The sequence below is a fragment of the Siphateles boraxobius genome, unplaced genomic scaffold (genome assembly GCF_051911475.1).
Source record: "Siphateles boraxobius isolate OS27281-9 unplaced genomic scaffold, OSU_SipBor_1 55, whole genome shotgun sequence".
Taxonomy (NCBI): Eukaryota; Metazoa; Chordata; class Actinopteri; order Cypriniformes; family Leuciscidae; genus Siphateles; species Siphateles boraxobius.
This window is the reverse complement of record NW_027509181.1, coordinates 5,728,451-5,740,329: the sequence shown is the minus strand read 5'-3', so window position 1 is coordinate 5,740,329 and position 11,879 is coordinate 5,728,451. Positions and strand designations below refer to the sequence as shown.

The window sequence follows — 11,879 nt, the reverse complement described above, 5'->3', positions numbered from 1 at the left end:
AATAAATTTAAGTTTGCTATTGAAGTTAGAAACGTACATGCCAATGTTGTATGCAACTTTAGAGACGGTCCCTAAATGTGTGAATGTCCAATGTCAAGCAAATTTTACATTTAGTCATTTAGCAGACGCTTTTATCCAAAGCGATTTACAGTTAAACTAACAATAGGAGGACAACAATATGCAAGTGCTATGATCCCAGTTAATCAGTGTTTGTATTAATTGATCAAGTGTTGATTTGATGCCAGTATATCACAAAACGCTCAGCATGAAACTTTGCGCGTAAAGTTTACAATCTGAGTCCATCTTCTTATCTGTAGCCTATATAGTAGCCTACAGCCTACATCCCCAATAAGGTGCAAGATTGGTCTTTCATATCACTGTATGTGTTAATCGTTTTGTCCCAACGGAAAGGGAATCCTTGAGTATGAGGTATTGAGGGAAACCAATTATAATCCTGTTCATGGTAGAGAAAGCTGATGACATGTAGAATACACAGGGAAAGTAACAATGAAGTTATTGAATGAAATATAAACACAGCTTTTGTGTGTCTATCATCTTTTCCGCATATACTGTCACAGATAATCATTTCCATTTTATGAATGAATTTCTTCGTCAACAACAAGCGCTTGCACCCCCTGCTGGTGAGGTCGACTAACAGCAGATGGAGAGTATGCTCGGCAATCTACTGCTTTTCCTGCAGTTCCTGGACGTCAATGTTGAATTTACTGTCGAATTTGAACCACTGAATTTGTAGAAGCGAATTTGCAAAGCGAAATAAAATGGACCGAAAATTGCCTGTTGAATATTATAGGTTGTAATTTTAAACAGTTTGAATATTTTGGTAGTGAAATATGAATGGTGAATATGGATTTTTGAATTTTTAATAATGAAAATCTGTTTGAAATGTTTTTAATTGAAATATTCACAGCTTAAATATTCAACCATGTTGAATTTCAGCCCATTAAAAATGCAAGCCCTAAAAATACAATGCATTAAAATGCAAGCATGGTTAATGCAATGCCTATTTCTTTTCAAGTAGTGCAATTCAACAGGCTTTTTATTTCAAAAACATTTGACATTATTTTACTTCCATAGATCCGTTTAGAGTCCACATATTTTTACAACATATCTGATAAAAAAAGTGTAAAAAACGTACACTTCTGATTTTGTCTTTTGCATGTTGCTGTTTTTTGATATCAAAATCCATTCAATTTATGCTGAGCCTATTCAGGAAAAAAAATCTATGCTGCGATTATTTCCTGTTTTAGATGTCAGCCTGATTGACACACTGGTGAATAATAAAAACCTTTGTGTTCAATAAAATGTGCTAGATTCATTCTCTCATATAACCTATGTATATGTATGCATCTCTTTTCAGTAGTATTAGGAATTTGACATTCCAAAACTAGAATAGAACCCTGTAACATCAAACATCAAACAAAGTTTTAAAGTAAAAGCAGATGAGGTAATGAAATGGGTTGTAAAATTGGGCTGGGTATTGTTAGGAATTTGACAATTCGATTCGATTTCGATTCTTGAGGCTTCGATTCGATTTCGATTCGATATTGATTTATTAGCTTAGATATCGATTCAATAATTAGTAAATACACAAGTAATTAAGTACCTGAGTATATTTGTAAATAATGGTGCAGTATTACCGATGTTTAAGAACAAATTAACCCCAGCATGTTTCCTGTCATGGTTTATTTAGCAGAACAAACTGTACAATATTGTACATGTGTTGAATACAAACCACAACTGTAACGAACAGGTGCTTTATTAACACCTCTAAAGTGCATGTAACTGTAATAGAAAGTATATTTATTTCTTCCTATACATTCAAGATATAAAAGAAATGTAAACAGAAACACAAAATGTGCATACTCATTAAAAAAAAGCGCTTCGTGAGGCACACGCGCGCGCATTCCCACACACGCAAGGACTCTCGCTCTCTCGCTCTCTTGTGCGCGCTACGCGGTTTGGAGCTCGCGAGCTCTAAATTTCGGGAGATTTGAACTAATTTGCGGACATCAGGGAGCCGCTATCAATATGCGGGAGACTCCCGGAGACTTATTGTTGTTCTTATTATCATTTAGGGGGGCTTAGGAACATTTTGGGGTAGCTTCAGCCCCCCTAAAATAGGCCTAACGACGTCCCTGGTTGGTGGTGCTGGCTTGAACGGAGTGCAGCTGCTGTCCGTCATCTTGCTGTTTCGGTAAAGCGCGTCTTGTACAACGCTGAACGTTCTGACTAGAGTGTTGCCCACAGCGCCGCCACTGGACGGTGAGCTGAATCGATTCATAGGATTTGATGAATCGATATTGAATTGAGAAACAAATAATTGCAATGCATTGATGAATCGATATTTTTACCCAGCCCTATGTAAAATGTAAGTAAATAGAAGTAAAGTTAAATGAGAGTTAGTGTTCAATATAATGAACGATACGATATAGATTTGATAATATTTTGAAGATAATATATACTGTGCAGTATATGAGGATGAGATGTTGCTAATTATTATGAATATTTGGCCATTCCAGCCAAATAATCAAAGACCTAAACTTACAAACAGCGTTCTACAATTCAGGACTTTTGGAACGAATGTCCTTTCAATTTCAGTTATATTTCCACTTGAGCTTGGTTCGGCGCGGCAGGTAGAATGTGTTTAGTGACATCGCCACTCAGGATTGGTCACTTGTCTGTTGCCTGGCTGCCAGTTTCTCAGTAGCTGGCCAAGTGCGTTATTTGAACGAAGTTAACACGAGTTAATAATAAAATTAAAAGAAATATCTGATCATTCTCAATAATGCTGTCGCTATTTTACATCTTATACCATCTGTAAACTCTTGTGTTAAAAAGGCAACGACTGACACATTTGTAATAAATTCCAAAGAGCTCCGTCATCAGTCCAACAGTGGAAAAAAGAAACCATATCCGTATACCGGCTGGGCCGGATCGGCACGGAATGGAACTGTTAAGCAATGAGAATGGTTGTTTCAGGGGAAAAGCGGCTCAAATGTCTCTGGCATTCTATTTGCATACAGAATTGTCTTTCATCTGTATACTAAAATGTTAAGAAATTAACTTCAATTTTAAATTTTGTTTTTTACTCTAGTAAATGACATTCAAATGTCTCTCTGTAAATCACCATTATCAAATATTTGCATTACTGAGCCTAGTGAGAAGTGTGGGTAATCAGATGAGTGGATGAGATGTTTAGTATGGATGTACCGAAAGTACATTAAAAGAGTGAATGGGGATGATGGGTGTCAAAGGTCACTCTGCATGACTGGTTTTAGTGCGGGGTTGGATTGTTTAGGTGAGGCAGCTCTACCCTGCTCAGATCTTGTTCAAAGTCTACAAGCCTCTAAACTCTAAGCAGGGGGCTGAGTGCAAACAAACAGGGACAAAGCACGAGGGGTTTGATCTCGACACATACGTGCTGCATTCACCATTGCAGGATGTATACCTCTGTATACAAGGGTTTGAGAGCCGTCTGGCCTGACGCATCTGCAACACAGCGCACATTCGTTAGGCACGGACACGGAAGAACAAGAGACAAAAGGGCTTTTCACACGGTGCTTAACCCTGGGTTAAGACAAGTAATTTCACTCGGCGGCCATCTTTGAAATGTCTGAATGTTTCTATAGGAACCGGAGCTTCTAACGGCAGCTGCAGTGACACGATGACTTTACCAATCGGCGATTAGCTCTTATTTAGAAAGCGTGACTTATTCCACCATATTGAGCGTTACACTTTTCCCAATTCAAAACAATACGAGTGACGCATCTTGTGTTATTCTATAGATCTTTTGCGCCAGAGAAACAAGCATGCAGCCATCTTTAGAATATTGTCTTTGAAATTCCGTTTTTGCAGTAGCTCTGCATTTTTCTATGGCATCGCTGTTGAGGAGTAATTAGCTGGTGAAATGGATTTACTTATTGTAGTTAACGAAAGTTATTATGAGCATTGTAATGTTTATAGCAGATGTCTTAACAAATGTCAGATTTTAAAATGAGCCGTTCATTCATAAATACGTAAGATCGCAGTGAAAATACAAATCGGAAGACAAAAGACAACGAGCGCAGCGCTGAAAAAGGGCGGGGCTACATAATTCTACAAAAGTCTTTGGAAACGATTCAGTGTTAGAATGTTGAGACTAGATGCTTAGCAACCGACAGCCAATCGCGTGCCTCATATTCACATGCTTTGGACAGCCACAGAAACACCGCTCATTGTATAAACAGTTGTTTCAGCGTTTGAGGGGAAAAATGTCAAATATTGACTGAAAATGCTACAATTGGAGTGTAGAAGAGACCATTTCATTCTTACCCGTATAGTCTGAAAAGTCAATTCAGGATAAACTTGATAGTACAGTCGGCAAAATATAATATGAGGATGTGCAACGCTAGAGCCTTTATGTAAACATATAGCTTGAGCTGTTCGTCTAATCAGTGACACCGACACCACAAATATAAAAATACGATTATTAACCCAGGGTTTAAGAATGTAAAGTGTGAAACGGCAGCTTATAAATACCCTGGTTTAATTGTTAACCCTAGGTTAATTATGAGGGATGTGAAATGTGAAGCAAGCTAACACAGGATTCCGTTGACCTAGGATTTAAAATGAGCCAAGATTAACTATTTTAAGTGTGAAAAGCCCAAGAGAGACAGACATACACAAAGAGGATATAGTAATGTATGTCGTCTGGTAAAGTCTGATAAATTAGGCCAGTTTTTGAGTGGATAATGACAAAGGTTTAGATTTAGGGTGAACTATCCTTTTAAGAACTTTGGTTGTTCCATCAGCCAACTTAAATAGGAACATTTTGAAATTTGAAGAGAAATATGGTTGGGCAGGACATGGACAGTGTTGGTGGCTACAAAACACTACACAAATGGCAAATCAATCCAGAAGAGTACAATCGGCTGAGAACTCAGAATGTGTCTTACACAGGCTGCTGAGCGTCCAGGACCCCGTTGGGCCACTATGGCCCCAGAGATAGCCTTGATCCAGCCGTGCATCTCCTCTGGGCTGTTCGACTGAGACAGAAAAATACAGACAGCTTCAATGTTTTTATGTTAAAACATTTTGTAAATATGATTAAAAAACAATCAATTAAAACATTTATTCATGCTTGAAATTATTTACATCAGTGGCTCTCAAACCTTTGAGACTAATTACCACCTCTGATTAAAATGACCAGAAAAATGCCATCAAAAATATATTGCTAAAGCCTGGAGGTCACTGGGTTGCTGTATGTTTGGTTGCTAGGAAGCGCTCCTTCTGCCCTAAAGTATAGAGGAAACAATACACCCAATGGCTGTAAATCAATGAAAACAAAATTGGATGTATTGCATGTATAAATGTAAAACAGAATGTGTACAAACAAAAAATGTGTTCAGGTGGGCTTTAGGGAGTCCAAGCAATGAATGTAAGTAAAATTGAGAATTGTTCCTAAAATGAAAAAGTCAATGATATCTGCATTGAAGTCTGATGATTCTTTTGTGAGTTTGACAGATGATGAAATGTAATTTTGGCAAAATCTATTTAATTTACTTGAGAACAGATGTGACAGGGAGAGAGGATATTGAATACATTTTCCTTGATCTTGTAGAGCAGAGTGGAACAGCAGAGGCATTGTATCAAGCTCTTAAGAAGACCCTTTTGACAGCAGGTTTGAATAATGAATATTTAAAATCACACCTGATCAGCATATCCACAGATGGAGCATCAGTCATGACAGAAAGAGAGAGTGGGCTGATTGCAAAGTTGACAAAAGACTTCTCTTTACTGTAGGGCACTCATTGTCTTGCACACAAGCTAGAGTTGGCATTGCACAATACATGCAAGTCTGTAATTGGATGTAGTTTACCACCAATCAAAAAAAAAAAAGCCAGACTGCTCTGATGCTGCCAATCATGTTAAAATCTCACTGTAGAAGATTGGGCAGATTTTCTCCATTTTATGAGTTGTCATCAGTTTCAACACTGCCAGAGCTACTTTGGCAGGACTTTCCACACAAATGCAGGATGTGTCTGTGGATGTTTCCTGCACTAATTTGGATCAGTGAAAATGCAGTGAACTATTGAGGAAACTCGGCAGCACAGTTTTGATAAAGACCTTGCACTGATCAAAGATGTGCTGCGTGAGTTACAAAGCCTCTCCGAGAATCTGCAAAATCGAAACACACTTCTCACTGATGCCAGTTGGTGGACTTGTTTGTCTATGGAGATCCTCAAGACCATAGAAACAACATCAGCAAAGGCAGAAGTGAGGATGACATCATGCATGTTCAAAGGAATCTCACTAGAAGCCACCAAGGAGAATATCAACAAGGTGCAGTTTCTTCAGGCTGCCATTTATAATCTCTCTGTATGTCTCCCTGACTCCGCTTACTGAGCTTCTGACACCACTCAAATCTTCCTGTTGGCCCAAAGACCGTGATTCCCTTGTCCTGTATGGTGAAAAGGAAGCATCTTGGAGTATCCACCAGAGCTTCTATTGAGGAGTATAGGTTGTGGAAACTTGAAGGTGATAGTCCTGGGAAGATGATCATGATGCTGATTTCTGCTAGCAAAACCTACCTGGCCTCCTCAGATGAATATAAACGTAGCTTTTCAGCCATGAGTGATACTGCTAACAAGAGGAGAATTGCCTGAAGGCCAAAAAAAACTTTCTTCTTAACTGTTTCTAGATGTCAATGGCCCTCCAGTAGAGCAGTTTGAGCCAAAATCGTTTGTGCTCTATTTGGCTAAAAGATGGCCATCAGCTGTCAACTGCAAACAAGACAGGACGGCAAGCATAGACAGAAAACTAGACAGACCACTGTGGTCTGTTCTAGGTGGAAAAGTTATGCAATAACATTTATTCTTCCACTGAAATTGCCTGATAATGATAGTATTTTGGCATCCTTTTGCTACTGTTTTAAGTCATAAACAAGTCCTTTTGAAGTTACTGACTGCTACTTTATCACTGCTTTCTGAGGCATTATGAAATAATTATTCTTGTGCCATTGCTGAATCTGACAGTGATACCATCCAGTGAGTTTAGAAGACATCTGCTTATTTTCTACTGTTTTTGAGACATTTCAATGTATTTTGAAGTCACATGCTTTAATAGGTATTCAAGTGCCTTATATGTAGTCCCCTGGTTCTTTTGCCAAAGTTGCCCATTTGGGTCTGCTGCTTTGTCACCCTCTAAAACCAGTATTAGTTGGAGAAAGCCATTTTTTCCAGTTTCTTTCTGTTTCTACCTTGGGATGCCCATCCTGAGGTAACTAAAGATTACGGCATCTCCTGTTTGGTTCCAGCCTCTTACGAAGATTTTAGATGACCCAACACCTGTGAATAGATGACTCCAACTCCTGCGAGGACTTCAGATGAAGCAAACTCTGAATCAACATGCACCACTGCCAAAGTTTCTATACATTATGATCACAACTTGTAATAAGTGCTTTAATGAGATCATTGTTTCTGTCTAAATGAATATATGATGTTAGCTAACTGCAAGATTTGTATTATCTTAGAACTGACATCTGGACATATGGAGAAAACTTGGACACAGTCATCTCTGAAAACAAATTACTCTAAATTGTAATGTAGACATTAATTTTCTGTAATGCTGCCTTGAAATTATATGTATTGTGAAAAGTGCTTTACAAATAAATGTGTATTGAATTGAATAATTATGACTTCTCCCAAAATATGACTACTTTTATTTCGTAATGATATGACTTTATTCTCAAAACTTTACTTTATTCTTGAAAAACGCATATTCTCAAATCATATAAAGCTATTTTCTTCTTTTTTTATTTTTATTTTTTATCTCCCATCGCCATTATAATATGCATTTAGTTCACCATCAAATATCAATGCATAAATTACATAAAATTAACATGAATTTGACATTCCTACCTGAAGGTAGAAAGTTCTTGAGGTAGTAACCAGTTCAAAAAGATTGTCCCTCATCATCAAGTCACTAAAAACATGAATCAATATCAGACACAACATAATTATAGGGACAATTTTCGACCACTGAAACATTACAGCAGTACAGATGCATGATGATAAAGCTGTTATTGTTTACTTGTACACTATTATGAAGGGTCTGCCCAAGTCCCAAACTGTGGAACTTTTAGACATTGTGAATTTGTCACATGGTAACATTAAGACAAACTTGGCTGCCTGGAGATAAATAAAAAATATAACAAATTCCATTTGTTCAATGTGTGATTTCATTCGGTAGATGCCATTTTAAAAATTCTCATCTGCAAGTTATTGCTAATGTCATGAATGTTTCCTAAAAAAGTCATTCAGATTATTTCATATTTATGATGTAGAATGTAAGTGAATCTGCTCTTTTAAGATGTTTAGCAGATGTTTCTACTCAAATAAGATGGTTAAAATAGATTGCAATGCTATCCAGATGATTTTGCAGACGCATTAAACATGTATGTTCCGTATTGTGATGTACATCCGAGTGTAATGAATTGTCAAAAAATAAAAAAAGTAGGTTGTGCTTGGTTCTGTGCATGTGGGTGTTCAATTGTGATTGGATTGACTAATAATAATACTAGGTGTAAACAGGGCCTATGAGCCATCGAAACACTAATTGAGCATTGCGTGACATTTGTTTGAACCGTTCGTCAACCTCTGGCTAAACCAATGGCGTGAGTATGGGGAGGGACTTCCTGTTTGTTGAGCAAATAAAAGACGGGATATAGCAGAAGCATATTTGGAAACAATTTTACAAAAAACAAAACAAAACAAAAGCACAAATCAAGCAGTACTGACCTTTGTTTACACTCCTGCACCTTATTTACTTCTTTCAGAGGAACAACTCGTAACGGTTCTCGGTCCTAAAAACAGAGTTTCATTCAGCTAATTAATACTGCCTTCAGTTCATGTGACCGACTGTACAAGCACTGAACAAACATTCCAGCTGCGCTGAGTGTGTCAGACAAATCACACAGCGAGCGCAGGCCTGTGATTATCAGCCCTGAAATAGACTTTATTGACATCTACTGTATGATTTAGCCTTTGACCATACCATTCCTGCCTACAATATGCCTACGCTCCTCACACACACACACTCACACACTTGAATATGTGGTTTATGGGGACTCTCCATAGGCGTAATGGTTTTTATACTGTACAAACTGTATATTCTCTCCGCCTACACTAACACCAAAACCTACCCATCACAGAAAACTTTCTGCATTTTTAAAATAATGATAATAAAAAAGTTTTTTTTTAACTTATTTGGTTTTCGAGGACACAGGAAGTGTCATAAACCATAATGTGGTTTTACAATTATAGTATTTCATCACGACATATCACAGTCCATTAGCCTTTATTCATGACAAAAATCTGAAATCTGGTCATGGTTTGGTTCAGTTTGATTTGATTTAATTAAATTAAATTATTTCTGTATGATTTCTGACAGTTTCACATTTGAACAAAGGCCAAGATTTGTATTTTGGATAAAATATGAAACCCTTTAACACAACGTGTTAAACGAAACGGTTTAACGAAACTATTGTCACAACGTATAAGGTAGTACAGATATTGCTATACTATTTATAGCGTGTTAGATATATTTGTACAGTATCACTGCTTTAGATTATTTACACATGGACTGATGTGTGATCAGATGTATGTGTATAGTGCCGCCGCTCCCACCACGCGCTGTGCGTAGGACACCAAGTGCTGAGGGGGCACCAAAAATAGCCTAATGAAAAATCAATCATCATATCATAGTCATAATAATTATAATACCGATATTATTTCAGTATAGAAATATTATTAAGCACTTTTTAGGGATGTATATAACAAAACAGGTGGACCAAGAGTATTTAATTGCTCTAGAAAGTAACGATGGTGCCGCCGCCGCCCCTCCCCCCAAACACATTCAACATCCCAAGCTCAGTGACGAGTGAGGGGGTTTGGGGCATCATAAAGGAATTATGCTTAGGGCACCAAAATGGCTAGCAGCGGTACTGTATGTGTATATTAAGTATTTTACATTGAATTTGAACATGGCTCATCTGATCACAATTTAGGGTCAGAACTATCTAAGTACACAAAAAAATATTTAGACTTAAATTTAAGATTTATGTATTTGAATTGCATACTATTTCCACAGTTTTAACTTTAAAAACCAATGTAAAGCCTGTTTGTCAGTCATGAAAAAGGTTAAAAGGTAAGATCTCTGCACTCAAAAAAAAATAAAAAATAATAATAATCATGGTACATTTTATTATTATTTATTCGCACATATTTGATTTTATTTAAATCATATTTTCAAAATGCATTTATTCAAATTACTTAGAATCAGCATAAATATGTTCATTGTGAAAATAAATAAATAAATATATTCAGTTAAAAAGTATGGACATGGTTAAAATATGGCTAGCTGTGGAACAAGCTAAAATGTATGAGTCTGAAGCAAATTGGATTTACATATGATGACATAACCCTGGTTATTATGTTTTAAAAACACATTCAGTTTATTAGAACTATAACAGAAATCGTACTCGGTTACATACGTAACCTCCGTTCTCTCTAGAAGAGGTTCTCTCGTATTGCGTAAGTTGCTTACGCTATGGGTAAAGTCATATTTTCTCGAGATATTGAAGCCAAAAATTATCCTTTATTTTGCATTTATTGTCAACGCAGTTCAGCAGCTAGCAGACCTAAAGCAGGCCATCTTGCGTGCTCATTGGCTGCCGTGCGGCAACTGCTGCAACCTACCACTGAGCCTCGCGTGTGACGTCGCGCCCTCTACGCGTCACAGCCCACCAAGATGGGGGTGGCTTAGCGTATAAAGGTCAGGCTCGGAGGTTGCATCACTGGTTTCATCAGCTGAGGCGAAAATCGCTCGTGGCGCCCGCACGGTCGGGTTACGCAATACTCGTTCCCTCTTCTAGAGAGAACCGAGGTTACGTATGTAACCGAGTACGTTCTCTTGCGAGAGGTTCTCTCTTATTGCGTAAGTTGCTTACGGTACGGAAACCCAATGTCAACGCAGTGCGTGCCGATAGATAAGTGGGAAACAGGTGGCCAGCAAAGCGGGCCAGCACATGTCATAAGCACATACAGGGTATACAGAGCGGCGTCGCCGGTCCACATAACTATTCACCATATAGTGCAGCTCAACCAGGAGAGCTAACATCACGTGAGAGTAGTCTTCGCATGATAAATCTGGGCAGGATATACACACCGCTCACACTGACAGAAGTCTAGCCTGTAAGGCGGGAACTTCCAGGTTATAAAACCTAACAAATGTGGACGGAGAGGCCCAGCCTGCCGCCTCACAAATGTCTTGAATGGAAATTCCACCGGACCAAGTCCACAACGAGGCCACGCCTCTGTTGGAATGCGCCCTGATGCCCAAGGGGCATTGCAGACCTTTAGACTTATAAGCGGATGAGATAGCTTCCACTATCAATCTGGACAGGCTCTGTTTCGAGGCGGCGAGACCCTTGGTGCGCCCACCAAATGAGACAAAGAGCTGTTCCGAACGCCTGAAAGAGGCGGAGCGGGTAATGTAAGCCCTCAGCGCCCTAACGGGGCAGAGGGGATTAACATCACTCTCACTATCGGATGCTGGCAGAGCCGAAAGAGAAATGACCTGCGCTCTGAAGGGGGTGCCCAACACTTTAGGGACATAACCATGTCTTGGCTTAAGGATGACTTTAGAGTCATTCGGCCCGAACTCAAGACACACAGTGCTAACAGATAGCACGTGTAAAACCCCCACACGTTTGACTGACGACAGAGCTGTCAGAAAAACGGTTTTGAGCGAGAGGTACTTTAGATCAATGGAGTCTATCGGTTCAAAGGGGAAACCTTTCAGGGCCTCCTGGACCAATG

At 38.6% G+C, this 11,879-nt stretch overlaps 1 protein-coding gene across 6 annotated transcripts in view; it reads right to left on the bottom strand.

Moving 5' to 3' along the window:
* plekha1b (pleckstrin homology domain containing, family A (phosphoinositide binding specific) member 1b) overlaps positions 1-11,879 on the bottom strand; it is a 67,640-nt gene that overhangs the window by 5,626 nt on the left and 50,135 nt on the right. The window contains exons 9-12 of one of the 6 annotated variants that reach the window (XM_077205918.1): positions 8,799-8,863; positions 7,920-7,983; positions 4,956-5,045; positions 3,440-3,510 (exon numbers count right to left, since the gene is read on the bottom strand). In XM_077205918.1, the coding sequence (XP_077062033.1) occupies positions 3,440-3,510; positions 4,956-5,045; positions 7,920-7,983; positions 8,799-8,863 (290 nt within the window). Of the gene's footprint in view, positions 1-3,439; positions 3,511-4,955; positions 5,046-6,405; positions 6,547-6,635; positions 6,783-7,919; positions 7,984-8,798; positions 8,864-11,879 lie in introns of those variants that run through there. The other 5 variants (XM_077205919.1, XM_077205920.1, XR_013195583.1 and 2 more) reach the window with 5 other exon arrangements.